This window comes from Lepidothrix coronata, unplaced genomic scaffold (genome assembly GCF_001604755.1).
Source record: "Lepidothrix coronata isolate B3197 unplaced genomic scaffold, Lepidothrix_coronata-1.0 Scaffold204, whole genome shotgun sequence".
Classification (NCBI taxonomy): Eukaryota; Metazoa; Chordata; class Aves; order Passeriformes; family Pipridae; genus Lepidothrix; species Lepidothrix coronata.
In genome coordinates, this window is record NW_016690384.1 from 86,027 (window position 1) to 101,396 (window position 15,370).

The following is a 15,370-nucleotide window of genomic DNA, read 5'->3' on the forward strand; positions in this document are numbered from 1 at the left end:
CATATATAAATACACATTTGTGTGTATAAATACATATATTTGTGTATACACTGCAGTGGTTCAGGGAGAAAGCCAAGAAGGCCTCGATTTTTTTAATTTACAGCATTTTTATTGCATCCAAAAGAACCCCAGAAATTCTCCCGCTCTAAGGCAGCTTTGGGGCTTGCCCCTCCCTCCCCACACCCCCAGGTTTTGGGAACAGTCTTTTTTTTTTTTTTTTTTCCCCTCCTCTTCCCCACCCCAGAGAAAGCAGCGGGGGGGTCCTCTCACGCCCCTGACCCTACAGGAATTCCCCGCGGAAGGGGCGGGACGTGGCTCCCTGTGCCTGCCAGCGGCCCCGCAGTGTGCACAGGGCTTTGCCCTCCAGGCTCTCCAGCTCAGGGAATCCCAGCTGGTTCAGGACCTCGTAGACCCCAGCCACTGCTGCCACCTGAAAACAGAGCGAGAAGACAGATTTAACTCCCCCAGGAGAGGATGAAAAGTCGCTGCGTCCCCCCCAGCCGGGTACCCCCTCCCCTGCAGCACCCCTCCAGCTGCCCTCCAGCCCCACTTTATACATTTTATAAGCCCCTTCCTTGCTGCTGGGGTCAGTCGTCACAGGGTTTGTTGGCTTTGGCACCTTCCTGCCAAAAAGCTACAATGGCGCCTTGTTTTTGCTAAAAACGCAGGGATTGTGCAGCGGGAAGGGGCGCTTTGGGGGTCAAAGGCTCCTTGTATCCACAGGTTGGGTGCATTTCCCTTCCCTCCAGCAAATGGGGGGATGGGGTGGGAGGAGCTGTAAACCCACCTACTGAAGATGTGGCATTAAAAGGGCAGCACTAAAATGGGCAGCCCCAGAAGGGTGGAGCCCCAAAAAGGTGGACCCCCAAAAGATGCAGCTTTAAAGATGCTCCAGCAACAGGGAGACAGAGGGCATTTGTAAACCCATGCATTGAAAATGCAGCACTAAAAGGTGCAGCACCAAGAGCTGCAGCACTAGAGGTGCAGCGTTAAAAAAACCTACACTAAAGGGGGCAGCCCCTAAAAGGTGTGGCCCCAAAAACGTTGCCTCAAACCTTTTGATGCTGCACCACAAGGTGCTGCACTAAAAGATGCTCCAGCAAATCGGAACAGAGAGCAGATGGAAACCCATGCATCGAAAATGCAGCCCCAAAAGGCGCAGAATTAAAAGATGCTCCAACAAATGGGAAGAGACGTAAATCCATGCATTGAAAATGCAGCCCAAAAAGGTCCAACCCCAAAAATTTTGCCTTAAACCTTTTGGTGCTGTACCAAAAGGTGTTGCACTAAAAGATGCTCCAGCAAATGGGAACAGAGAGCAGATGGAAACCCATGCATCGAAAATGCAGCCCCAAAAGGTGGAGCCCCAAAAGGTGTAGCATTAAAAGATGTAATTAATTAAAAGCAAACAGGAACAGATGTAAATCTGTGCATTGAAAATGCAGCCCCAAAAGGTGCACCATTAAAAGATGTAATTAATTAAAAGCAAACAGGAACAGATGTCAATCTGTGCATTGAAAATGCAGCCCCAAAAGGTGCAGCATTAAAAGATTCAACACCAGAAGGCACTGCATTAAAGGGAAGGTGCAGCAAACAGGGGGAAAGAGGGAACACAACACGTAAACCAGTGCATTGAAACTGCAGCCCAAAAAGGTGCTGCCCCAAAAATATATAACAGCAAGAAAAGGTAAAAATGCTAATAGCAATAAAAACAATTAAAATAATAGAATACATCAACAGAAATAATACAAGGAAATAATAATAAAATACAGATTTTAAATAATAAAATAAAATGCTGTAATAAAATAACAACATGTAAATAACCTATAAAATATAATAACAGTAATAATAGCATCATTAAAATTGCCATGTCCTCAGCTTCCCCTCCTCCCCTCTGCCTCTCAGGCAGAATAATACCTGCAGGTAGCAGCACACACATGCCCCTATGCCCCCACCATGACATGTACCACCTCCGAAGTCCCTTTTCCAGGGAAACATACAGCCCCCTCAATGCTTGGATGTAAGGCAATGTGTTCCAAATAAATCCAGCAGCTGTAGCCCCCCTGAGCAGGAAATACGAATAGTTTAGGGTCTCTTCCTCACACCCCTATTCCACATGGATAACTTAGGGACTCCCCATTCCATTTTTCCAGCTGGTTCCCTATTCCCTTGGATACCCGGTGCCACCATCCCCACGCTCCCAGACCCTGTGCCACTTGCCCTGGCCAGTCAGGGTTGGCTAGTGGCCTCCCAGCCCCAGATGCTGCAATCACACCTGGCAGATCAAACTAAACCCCTGGGAAACTCAAAAGAGGAGAAAAGGGCAGGTTTGGGGTGGGAGAGCACCCCATCCATATGGTGGGACTCCATCCATCTCCAGTGGCTTTCCATGATTGCCCCCAGCCTGGGGAGCTTGCCCAGAGCAAAGGGACCACGGATGATGCCCCAAACAATCACGCAGAAATCGTAAACAAATTACAGATGGTGTTCTGCTTCCCAGTAAGTTCCCGTATTCCCACGTGAAGGTGACATTGGGTGAGGTCTGCTCAGGCGGGGAAGGCCTCACCTCGCGCATCCAGAGGCTGAAGGGCCTCTGCCAGGAGTCCTTCTTCTCCAGGTGCAGGTAGGCGTTGAAGAGGATCAGGTAGATGTAGCGCTCCAGGTACTGCAGGCTCCTCAGCTGCAGTGTCCGTGTCTCCTTCTCATCCTTGCCCGACTTTCCCTGGATGGAACAGGAACCTGGCTCTGGTACCTGCCTTGGGAGAGCATCCCAGAGGCAGCTCAGCCCTCACCCACGCTCCTTCTCCATCCCACTCTGGAAGTTGGGTGGTGAGAGACCCAGGAGGACCTCTGGTGCTATGGAAAAGCCATGGGAGGAGCATAGGAAGGGGGAGGACCACTCTGGGGACAAAAATAAGCACATCCTTCCCTCCCGCTCCCGCTGGCACTTGGCACTCCAGGCTCGCATTTCCTTGTGGTTTCCAGCGTACGCCAACATTGCCCTTACGGGGCAGAGCTCAAAAATAGATGAGGGATGGATAAAGGGGTCGGGGGGTATGCCCAGGAGCCAGGAATAGGTGCCCAGGTGCAAACTGTACCCCAAGCCATGAGATCCTGGACTGCAAAGCATTTCCCCAGGGAAAAACACCTCCCTGGAAAGCATTCCCCAGCTGGATTCAGCCTCCGTTGCCAGAGGAAGAGAAGACATGTGGCCACCCAGTGTCCCACTCTGAAGTTGATGGCCATTGCATCTTCTAGTATTACTTATATATATATATATATATATATTTATCATAAATATCTATTTTATTATGGTTTATATTACAGATACTATAAAATTCATAGATTCATTGTTTATATTTATTGTTGTTGTTATATATTGTATTTAATTATACAATAATTTTTATATAATAAATTTTATTAGTATTATTATAGCTCTTAGGAACAAGCTCTGCACAATGCTCCTTCTAGGAATCAATAAATAATAAATAAAACAATAAATAAGAGCCCTGATCCCACAGACCATCCCACAGACCATCCCAAAGAGCAGCCACTCCTCACTTCAGCTCTGCCCTTTGGAAAAGGTATCTGCTCCACATGTGTGTGCCAGTATTTGTGAAGAGCAAATCCTATTATCCTGTTATTTATCTTATTATTGCATTACCCTATTTATTTTTCATTCTATTATCCTATTATTTATCCTAGGTTTATATTCTATTATTTATTTTTATTCAATTATCCTATTACTTTTTATTTTATTCTATTATCCTATGGATTTTTCTTCTATTATCCTATTGCTTTTTCTTTTATTATCCTATTATTTATCACCTTATTAAATTCACCTATTTAGTTTTATCATCTTATTATCATCTTATCATTATATCCACCTATTTATTTTTCTCCTATTATCTTATTATTTATGATCTTACTATCCTATCATTTCTTTTTTATCCCATTATTTATATTTTCTCATATTCTCCAGGTTTTTCCTCCCAGTTAGGAGTGGGAAGAGGTCAGAACAAACCAAGTTCCAAAGCACCTTTTCCTTCCCTCCTGCTTTGCCCTAACCCTGCAAAGCATCTCCCAGAATCACGATTCCCACAGTTCTCTTCTCCAAGCTGCTCATCATTGAGGAAAAAAATAAAAATAAAGTAAAATTAAAGCATTTGCACACAGCCCTGGCAGAGAACAGAATTAAATCCATAAAACAGGTTGCAGCCCCTTTAGGGTGGGAATTTTCAGCTCCGCAGCAGCAAAGGATGAGATAAGGTAGGTGCGACTTCCCACCTGGCCACCTTCCTGGGATAAAGGAGGAAAAAAGCAAACTTAAATTAAATTACTTACCCCAAATAAAATTAGATTAATAAATAATAAATAAATGTGCAATAATAAATTTATTAATAATAAATAATAGCTATTGCTGCAAATAGTCAGGTCTCCAGAGGTTTTCCTCTCCCAGCCCCTCAAAATAAAAAGCAGAGGACTCCAGAAACCAGGAGGCAAATCCCCAGGGAAGCTGCAGATGTTACTGGGTGATTGAACATCTTGGTTTCTCTTCCCCTTATCGATCGTTCATGGCCATTAATTGAAAACATGGATCGATGGCAGCTGGAGCAAAAGCTGCAGTGAGGAATCACTGGCAGGACACGGCACAAACCATCCCAGGGAAGGAATGATGCCAGGTCCTGAGCTCAGCCTGTCCAAGGCCCCATGAAATAGTAGCACAGCTTAAAAAATTCCAAATCTGATCAAAATAATCCTTTCTCCTCTTCATCAGCTCCATAGAGGCTCCCAAGTAAAACAGGGTTGTGGACCACAGGCTCAGCCGGCCATGGGATGCCACCGGCACGGATGGGTCCCTTCCCAACGATGGCTCCTCTTCCCAAAGATGGGTCTCCTTCCCGAGCCCAGAGGAGCACGAGGAGCCTTTGGGGCTGGAAGCAGAGCGGGACAGACCAGTCCTGCCCTCTGCCGGCAGTACCTCACGGGATGGAAGGGATGCTGGATCAGATGGAGGCTGGTGTGGGATGTGGGATGCAGGTTGGTGCCAGAATGGCAGCATTCTGGGTGGGATGTGGGACAGTGAGAGATGGGTGGGATATTGGGTGGGATATGGGATGGCACCAGACAGGTGGGATGTGGGATAGGATTCGGGATGGCACCAGAAAAGCAGGGATGCCAAACAGCAGCAGACCAGGTGGGATGCAGGACAGAACACGATACAAGACAGCCCTGGGTGACCATGACCACAAGAGCCCTGGCATATCCCTCCAGAAAGCCTCATCCCAGGAAACTAAACAGCTTCAGCAGGGCTGGTCCCAGAGCCCAGCTGCACCCTCTGGAACTGGGCAGTGGGAAGAGGCAGCTCACCTGCCGGTAGGTGCAGATGATGATTTCCCGGAGGTGGTAGTGCATGGGCGTCATGGTCTCACTGACCGTGTCCAGGGCCATGTCCACCTCCTTCTTCATCCGGTGACCGTCAGGCAGGAGCTGGACCACCTTCATCACCACCTGGAACACGGGCAGAAGCAGAAGGGGCTTCACCAGGTGCCTGCTCCCCTTAATCCCACTGCTCTATCCCTGCCCAGGAGAGGATCCAGCCCCTCCAAACAAGCAGTTGTGGGTTAAGGCAGCAAAGAGCAGGCTTGGAGGGGGACCCCTAAAACAGAGTCATGGCCAAGGACTCACCTCAAACTCCCCTTTGGTGTACTTGGCATCAGGTACGCTCACGATTTCCTCCTCGCTCATCTCAGGGATGCCCTGGGGTGGTCAGAGGGGGCTGGGTCATTATGGGCTGCACAGCCCTGTCCTCACTGCCCAACAGCTGAGCAGAAATGCAGAGCCTGCACCCAGCCCACCAGGGCCCAGGCAGCCCCCACCTCCCCTCTGCTGGGCAGAGAACACCCAAGTTTTATCCCCACCCAAGGAGGGAGCCACATCTCTGGGACAGAGGACTGTTCCAGGCTCTGGCACAGGCTGCCCAGAGAAGCTGTGGCTGCCCCATTCCTGGAAGTGTCCAAGGCCAGGTTGGACGGGGCTTGGAGCAACCTGGGCTAGTGGAAGGTGTCCCTGCCCATGGCAGGGGGTGGAAGTGGATGAGCTTTAAGGTCCCTTCCAGCCCAAACCACTCCATGATCTCTCCTGCCCTTTAACCCTTCATCCTGGCATGGGAGCTCTCGGGAAGGGGGTAAAGGGATGCACCCACACATCTCCTGGAGCTCACTGGGGGTTAGGCGCGCCAAGAAGTCAACATACAGATGTCCACCTCCTCCAGCCCACCCTGGCCCTGCCCACACTCCTTTCAACCCTGCAGAGCTTCCCCAGCAGGCCCTGCTCCAGCCCAGCCCGCAGGGAGAGCCGCAGCCCCCGTACGCACGTTGAAGTGCCAGAGGGTGAGCACAGCGATGACCATGGCCGTGGTGGTCCTGCCCCGGCCGCTGCAGCAGTTGAACACGAAGGCTGCCCGCGAGTCCTCGGCCAGGGCGCTCTTCATCACCTCCAGCAGCCGGTCAAAGTCCTGCCAGGGGTGAAGCCAGTGGGTTTTTAGGGATGCAGCCCACTGCAGGTCAACACAGGTTGCCCACCTCCCTTCTTCACCGTGGCACCCCCCCCTCTGCCATACGGCCTCCGGTCCCCTTGCTCCCAGATCCATCCCTACCCAGCTGAAGGCACCCAGTCTCTCCATGCAACATCTCCCTGCCCTGGCAAGTACCCCACACCGTGCCTGGGCATGTCACTACAGTCCTGGAGCTGTGTGGCACCGAGCAGCCAAGTGACATTCACCCCACAGCAGCAGAGATGGCTTGGAAAGGAGGCAGCAGCACCATCTCATCCCCGGGGTACCTGCTCCTTGGGAGCACAGAAGTCAGGAATGGGGATGCGGCGGTAGGTGAGCCCCTGGCAGGAATTCTTCTGCTGGCTGAATATCTCCTGTGTGGTCAGGCAGCTCTTGAACATCTTCATCTGCTTCTCTGCCTCCAGGTACACCTCCAGCCACTTCTGGCACTTCATCAGGTCACCCTTCAGGGCAGCCTCCAGTTTCTGCAGGGGATGGAGAAACCCTCACTGTAACACCCACTCCTCCTAATTTTTGTAGGATTTTAATTATTTTTTTTTAGATGCAGGTTCACATACCTCTTAAACACCCCATAGCCAACTCCAAATCCCACCTCAGGTCCTGGCTACCACTTCCACCCAGGACCACAGTCCCCACCGTGCTTGATGGGAGCCTCAGGAGCATCATCTCCCATCACACTGGGCAGCTCCTCCACAGAGCTGTGCTGCTGCTGCAGCCAAAACCCTTCACTGCCTATCTCCTCTGGAAACCCAGCTGGGAACATCTGCTCCCCTTTCCCCAGGTGCCTTTTACCCTGGCTTTTAAGGCAAACTTTAAATTCTTCTAGGGAGGATCTCTGCTTTGCTCCCTCATTCCCAAAGGAAAACAAAACCAGCAGCGCCAGGGGCTGAGTGACTATCCAAGCCTCTAGGAAATCCCCCACGAGGGCTCATAGGAGTATCTCCCAGCAGGCAGAGCTCACCTCTAGCTGCTGGGGTGAGGCAGTGGGCACAGGGATCAGCTCCTCCAGGTGCCCGGGCTCCCGCAGTGTGTAGATCTGCTCATTCCCCTCCAGGACCGCTTCTTCCCGGAGGTTGACCCAGACAATGCGGGCGTGCTTCCTCTTGGCATCCGTCAGGTACCGCAGGACACTGCCCAGGGTCTAGGGGAAAGGGTGGGTAAGGGTGATGGGAGGTCTGGGAGCCCGATGTGGGGTCCCTGCCCAGTGTGGGGTCCTGCCCCTCACCTTGGAGCTGGGCTGTGCTGTCCCGTAGACAGGCATCTTGGGCACCCGTCGGAAGTTGGCCACGCTCATCTCCTTGGCAGTGCTCAGCACATCCGGGCAGGAACGCTCATCTGCCACCTGCAACGGAGCAACGCCTGGGCAAGGGGTGCCCCCTCCCAACCATGGGGTTCCCAGCACGCCACAACCTCTCACCCACGGTCCCTGCTCAGGAGAAGTCCCCAAACCTTTCCAACAGCAGCATCCAGGGCTCAAAGCCACACGGCTGTGTTTCAAAGGTGGGAGATGCTCTTCTTGCAGGCAACCTGCAAGGCACCAACAGCCCTGGGCTCCTTCACCCCATCACAGCCAAGGACCACCAGAAACACTGAGCTGCTGCTTAAGTTCACATCATGGGATGCTCCAGCACCCTGGTACCTTGGGTCTGTGGGGCCGGACACATCCATGTGCAGAGCATCTCTGCCCACACAGGTATCCTTCATAGAATCACAGGATGGTTTGGGTTGGAAGGGTCCTTAAAGACATTGTAGTTCCATCCTTGCCAAGGATGCCAGCAGGACATGGACCCCAGACCCCAACGCTGACCCGGAGACCCCAAAGCGCCTGCCCTACAATGGGAAAACCCCTTGCTTCTCCCCACCCCTCAAACCTCTGTGAGGAAGAGCAATCCCAGCAAGGCGCCATTCCTGTCTCTACACCCACGACGGGCACTCACCAGCACTCGTGTGCCCTTGGTGACAAGGTCCATGGTGATGGTGAGCTCTGAGGAGTTCATGCCCGCCTGCAGCCGGTACAGCTCCGGGTGCCGGCACATCCACCTGCTGAAGCTGAGGGCAAAGCCCAGGGGGTACTGCCGGCGGGGAGCCGGGGAGGGACGCGCCGTCAGCTGGGCTCGACCCCCTGCCTGGGCACCACCCACGGCCCTACCGAGAAAACCTCCTGGAGAAAACCTCCTGGAAAACTCTCGGAGGTGGAAACCCCTTCCCTCCCCACTGCATGACAAAGCCAAAGGGCAAAGAAAGGTTTTTTGGGAGGTCTTTTACCTGCTCGTGAAGGTAGTAATTGAAAGCAATCAAGTAGAAATAGCATTCAAGACTCTGTAAAGTCCTCTGGAGGAAATACTCTTTGGTGCTGCTCCCCTGAAAGCACAGGCAGAGGGAATCCGTGATGCTGACCCCACACAGAGCAGGAGGCTGGGAAAAAGCCCTAACGCTCTTCTCATGATTTTTTTTTTTAATTAAACATTTCAAGTTTTCTGTATTAAATGATGCTTAAAGACATGAATTTGTATTTCAGCTCAAACAAAAGCTTCCCTGTAGCCCAAGGACATGCTGGGAGCAGTTCCAACCGGACCCAAGGGCCCTGCTATTGCATGGATACACTGGCCAGATGTTAACAGGAGATTCAAACCCAGGGGGAGTGGGTTGGAAAATGCTAGGTCCTGCCCCCACCCCAGCCATCTCCGTGGCCTTTGGATGAGGTGCATCCCTGGGGAGAGAGGTCCCCTTGCCAGCCACACACCCTGTTATATCCTTCATTCCCAAGTGTCCCATCTCTCCCTTCATGCCCAGAAGCATCCTGATGCACAAGTAACTGGCTCCAGGCAAGCTCTCCTCCTCCTCTTCATCATTACCTCCCCAAAGAAGGCATGTGCCCCACCACAGCTATCCCCTCCCAGGGATGAAGCTCAAACCCTCAGGATTTTCCGTAATTCAGAAACCTCAGGGTGGGGGTTTGTACATCCAAGCATCCCATCCAACAAATTGACCAGCAAAGCAGCACCCAGCATGGCATCCACAAGCATACCTGGAGAGCCCATCAGGACCTACTTCCCAGGGTATGATGGAAAATCCTATAAGATGGGGCTGTGCCCGGGGTCAGCTCCACGAGTGGGGTTTGCTCATCCCTGAATTACGTGGCTGACTCATGAATATTTACTTGTTCTCCACAAGAGAAATCCGGCCTGCTGTCATTTATCAAGAGGAAAGGCAGTGGGATTTGCTCTGGGAACTCAAAACAAAGCCTGCAGGGATGGAGCCGTGCCGGGTTTGCCGGCAGCGCTGACGGTGGAGCAGTGCTTCTGCAGCACTCCATTCCTGCAATCAAAACCAGCCCCGTGCTCTCACCCAAGGTAAATCTCTTCATATTGCCCTTAAATAGGCTTTTGATGGAAAGGGGGATGATCCACTCACATCCCAGCTGTGCAGTTGGGTATCGTGGCGATCCGGTTGTGGCTCAGCATCCCATACTGGGATCCACCGGCATCTCCATCACTTGAGGGCTTAAATCTCCATTTTTACCCCCCAAATCCAGACAGAAACCCACTGTCCAGCGTGACCTCATTCTTCTATGCCCAGAAAAGCCCTTCCTCTCCCCCCCAAAAAAAAAATTAAAAAAAAAAAAAAAAAAAAAATCACCCAGCTCACCCAATACCACTCCAACACTATAAAGCCCAGGCTGGTTTTCCCATGTCTGAGCATCATCCCCTCTCCCCTCCTCCATCCTCCCCCCAGCATATTTTCCTGGCCCCTTGCCACTGTTTAAACCTGCTCTTGCTCCACAAAGACTTCAAATAAACACTCCTCAGGGCTTATTTATGGCAGTCCCCCAGCCATTTGTTTCCCTAGAGTCCAGGATGACACAGAACAGGGAAAAGCCAGGGAAAGGCTTCAATGCAGTAGGAAAATCCCTTGCCCTGTGTCAAAGATTCCCCTACTATACAAGAGAACCTACCAGCACATGAGCAGCACCAAACATATCCAAATCTGCCCTAAAAGGGGGCAAGGGGGATAAAATTTGGGATTTGCCATTAAATGCCAAAAAAGGGACTTTAAATGCCTTCTTTTCCCATCCTTTAATCATCTTCATGGGTTTTTTTTTTGCTGCACGGTACCTGGTTTCAGATTGCTCTTTAAAACCAGCCCCAGCACTGCCACCCCACATTCAGTATTTAAATAGGAAAATTAATCTCCAAAGAGGCTGGGATTGGGACAGCACTTCTACCTGAGCTCCCTCCCTCCCTTCCATCACCTAGTGTAGAGCCCTCCAGGCCAGCAGGGGAGTCCCACAGCTTTCCATGCTGGAAAATCACCCTGATGGCTCTTTAAAACAATGGGAAACAAAATGCATCTACAGCTAGAAAACCCTGACCTTGAGTGACCATATTTGCAATGATCCCTCCCAGCTCCCGAGGACTTTTACCATCCAGGTTGATATCGATTTTCCAATTTTAGAGCTGATGAAACCAGGGCACAGGATATTATTTGCCCCTGAGGTCACCCACCAGAAGCAGCAGCGAAGCCCAAAACAGCCTGTTTCCCCCCCCAATCCCAGCCTGCTCAATTTTATGGCTTTTGAAACAACTGGAAAGGGAAAAAAAAAAGAAAAGAAAAAAAAAAGAGAAGCCCCACAACCTTTCAGGTTTCACATCGCTGGGAAATCTCCAGCTCTCAGGAAGCTTTGGATTTCCAGAATTTACATTCTTCTCATCCCAGCGCAAAAACAGCTCAATAAATTATCCCGTGCCGACAGCTCGCATCCGTGCAATCCTCTGATTACTGTACCTGGATCTGATAGTCCTCCCCGATCCCCTCCAGCTTCTTCTTGTTCTCGTAGATGGCTTCCTTCATGTCGTGCATCTCCGAGCAGGAGGCGATGGCACTGTCCACCTTGGGAGGAGCAAGGGGGAAATAGCTCCATAAGCCTTGGATCAGAGGGGAAACAATCCCTCCCCTCCCAGCCACCCCACTAGGGGCTTCAGCAGCACCCCCTTACCTCCTCGACCATCTGCTGGCCTTTGGGGACCATCTCGATGAAGGCCTGGATGACCCGGAGCCTGTCCCTGGGAGGTGTTTTAGGCAGGTGGGGGAGGCTGGGGTGGGAGAAGGAGGAAATCAAACCAGCTGTGGGGGCACGGGCATCCCCCCACCCCGACCCTGGGCTCTCCCCTGCTTACTCGGGCTTCTGGGCAGCTCCTCGGTGGTGGTGCAGGACGAGGGTGCCCATGGCCATGGCCAGGTTGGTCCTGCCCACGCCAGTCTGGCAGCCAAAGAGCAGCGCCGGCGGGGGCCTGCCGGGATCCCGCAGGAGCAGGCTGGGGCTCTCCTAGGAGGGGGGGACACAGGGATGGGTGGGGACCACAGTGGCTTCCAGGAGAGCCAGGTCTGCCCTGTCAATGGCTGGGGTGGGGGTGACAGCACAGAGGGATAGGTGGCATCTCCCCTTTGCTCAGGGGATGGTGTGGATAGTTGAGGACAGCACAATGGGTGGTTCGCTCATTGCATTCCCAGTGCCCTCTCCAGCCACCAGTGGATGCTGGCCTGTCCACCCCACTGGAGATGTTCCCACCACCCACCTCCAACTTGCTGAGATTTCACCTTCTAGAATGAAAAAAAAAAGAAAAAAAAAAAAGCTCTGCCATGGAAAACTTTTGCACCAAATCTGGATAATTCCTCCCAAACCCGTTTAGGGAAGAGCCGCCTGCACATGGATACTGTGAGGTGGCCAGGGAGGGTCACCTCACCAGGGAGGTCACTGTGAGGTGGCCAGGGGTAGGGACAAACAGCTGGACAACATGGACTTCTCCAGCAGGATCCTACAGCAAGTGGAATGGGAATTTGCAGGCAGAGGCATCCTCTAACAGGCAGTGTACAGGAAAACCGGAAGATGCTCTCGAGAAACCACGGTCCCCGATGCGGCACAGGAGCAAATCCCAACCCGGGGTGGCCCCCATGGACCAGGCGCTTTTCCCCGGCTCACCCTAAGGAAGCGGATGAAAGCGTCGAACTGCTCCTCCAAAGGGGCTCCCTCGGCGGGTAGGGGCAGCCGGTGGTACCTGCCGGGCACAGGGACAGCCCTCGTCAGGAGGACGGGACCACAGAGCGGGATCATCCCCACCACGATGGAGGACACGTGGCTTAAGGGGGTATCAAGAGCCCCGACTGCGCATGAGGAGGAGGAAGGGAGCACCTGTAGGAGGGCTGGAGGAAGATGGGTCTGCGGTAGACCTCCTCTGTCACCTGGATGTCCTCCTCACATTGCACCCGCACCGCGTGGGGCTCGTCCCGCAGCCGCTCGATGTCATTGTACACGTAATAGACACTCTCGCTCAGCTGTGCGAAGTCGTGGATCTAGAGGGGATGGGGAATCCCCGTCAAAACCTGCCTCTGAGCCGGGGGCATGCATGCACCCCATCACGGCTGGCGTGGCGGTCCCTTCCCACCCCTCCTCGCCTCCTTCCGGATGGCCAGCTCCAGGCTCTCCGCCCGCACTCCCTGCTGCAGGTTCTCATGGAGGTTCTCCTTGCCCCGGGGGGTGTAGGACACAAAGTCCCCCTCCAATCGCAGGAAGACCACAGGCTCCTCGCGGACGCAGAAGAAGACACACTCCTGAAAGAAAGGGGAGAGAGGCTGCCTAAAAGCTCTCTTGCCTTCTTCCACCCCCATCCCCACCCTGCCACCAACCCTGTGGCCCTCTCTCTGCAGCTTCTGCAGCACGAGCTTGAAGCCATTGAGGCTGGGTTGGCCCATCCCGAACACGGCGTAGCCTCCTTTTGCCTGTCGGAAGTTGGGAGCGCCGCAGCTGCCAGTAGTGTTCAAGACATCTAATTTTCCATATACATCCCTGACCATGAAATATTTCCCCTGCAAAACAAGAGGAAAAGAGAGAAGGTGGGAAGTTGGTGGATTCGAGCAATCTGGGACTTACGCATCCCAGAACACAGCTGAGAAGAGAAGTGGCTTTTTCTTGGTGATCTTCAAAATTAGCCCCCCCAAAAAACCCTGAGGTCTACAAATCCCAGGCTGAAACGGTTTGGATGATGGAATTGGCGGTGGGATGCTCACCTGCACCAGGTAGTGCTCCAGTGTGGCCTCAGAAATGCGTCCCACCGTGTAGTTGGCCTTCAGCAGGTCATCGTGGATCTGGAACTCCTCCCTGCAGTTGTACCTGCAAGAGCCATGTGCAGGTGGGTAAAGATAAAAAACCAATGGCACGGGTGGAGATTAAAAAAAAAAACAACCCAAACCAACAATATTTAGGGAAGGGAGTGGGGAAAAACAGAATTTTGGAGTGTCAAGGGGCTGCCAACGACTTACGTGATGACCACGGGCGCCACTTTGTTGGTGATGATGGACTTGGCCTTGCTGTTGTGAAGCCCCAGGGTCTGGAAGGAGTGGATGCTGAGGGAGCGCTGGTCCTCCATGCTGCCGTCTCCCGGCGCCCGGCTCTCCAGGGGGGATGCCGAAACTGCCTGCTGTGCCGCGCTGGCCGTCGTACCCATAATCTGTGGGCGGCTGCGCCGGGACAGGGAAGCAGCAGCAGCCGCCGCGGGGAAAAAAGAGGAGGGAGAAAGAAAGAGAGAGAAAGGGAGGAGGAATTTATTTTTCAGCCGCTCCTGATTTAGGCAGGGAAAATCCCGGGCGGGCACAGGGCAACCCCCCTGCCGACACCCAGGCGAGGGAAGAAGCGCTAAGCCAGCCCTCTCCCTTCCGCTCCTACAAAAGGCTTCCTTCCCTCCTGCCATGCAGCTCCCTCCATCAGGGAGGTGAAAGCAGGGCTGAGGAGGGAAGGAATGGGAGGGGGGAAAAAAGGGCGAAATGCTGGATCCGGTCCCTAAAACCTGCTGAGTCAGCACACGGCCCCGCGGAGGGACACGGCGGCGCAGCCTTCGCCTCATCCCCTGCCTTCCCAGTACCCACAAACCGCTCCAGGGTTCCTCCCTGAGCAGGAAACACTTGAACGGAGAGCAGATCTTAGGAATATTTAGTAATTTGGGATGTAGGAGTGTGCCTGGAGCAGACCTGCGTGTGCAAATCTGCCTTTAAAGCAGCCAGTTATCCTCAGACTGCAGGAGTACCCAGGGCAGGTGGAGGACCCCCGAAAGCAGCCCCCCCTTCATCCCCAGGGAGCTCATCCCTAAACAAGGATGGAATCAAAAGGGCCAGGGCTGGCGGCAGCCAGGAGCATCCCGCCACACTCCACCGGTCCAGGACAATGAGTCGACTGTCTGCAGCAGCCAGGGCCGGATCCTGGTTTCCAAATGAAGTGAGAGATGGCAAGGGGGCAGCCTGGAATAAACAAAAACTCTGCCCACTGCTAACGAGACCGTCCCCAGTAAAATCTCCATGGTGCTGATGCTGCATGGGAATCACCCCGGCAGCACCCGAACGGGACGGTACCTGGGACGGTACCTGCTCGGAGGCGACGCTCGGTGCTGGGAATACTGGGATGGCTTTAACCTCCCCCTACAAATCCTTTTGCAGCTGCTCCTCCTGCCTTACAAGTAGCACAGGATCAATCCCTTACTGTGATCCCAGGGAATGCGATGCCCCCAGCAGCTGCAAATGCTTCAAGTGGGGGGAAAAGCCTCCGGAAAATGTGCTATTTCGAGACGACCGTGCCCAGGCACACATTTTCCCCTCCTCCCCATCCTCCTTCCCTGCTCTGCAGAAAACTTGTTGCTCTACTGTGAATTTTCTGCACCATTAGGCAGCTTGGTTTCTTTTACACACAAGGGGGGGGGAGGGAAAAAGCCCCTCAGCTGCTTCAGGCCAGTGCAATTTCTCCAAGTC

At 52.9% G+C, this 15,370-nt stretch overlaps 1 protein-coding gene across 1 annotated transcript; it reads right to left on the reverse strand.

Moving 5' to 3' along the window:
* Nucleotides 1-204: 204 nt before the first annotated feature.
* PALD1 (phosphatase domain containing, paladin 1) lies at nucleotides 205-14,092 on the reverse strand. The gene is made up of 19 exons (XM_017832738.1): nucleotides 13,895-14,092; nucleotides 13,643-13,745; nucleotides 13,262-13,441; nucleotides 13,031-13,186; nucleotides 12,768-12,928; nucleotides 12,558-12,633; nucleotides 11,755-11,903; nucleotides 11,574-11,670; nucleotides 11,363-11,467; nucleotides 8,843-8,938; nucleotides 8,515-8,649; nucleotides 7,803-7,919; nucleotides 7,539-7,718; nucleotides 6,844-7,041; nucleotides 6,377-6,517; nucleotides 5,689-5,760; nucleotides 5,371-5,511; nucleotides 2,567-2,722; nucleotides 205-430 (listed from the first exon to the last, which is right to left on the reverse strand). The coding sequence occupies exons 1-19, from the start codon at nucleotides 14,077-14,079 to the stop codon at nucleotides 281-283; spliced, it is 2,598 nt and encodes an 865-aa protein (XP_017688227.1). The 5' UTR covers nucleotides 14,080-14,092; the 3' UTR covers nucleotides 205-280.
* Between the last annotated feature and the right edge of the window lie 1,278 nt (nucleotides 14,093-15,370).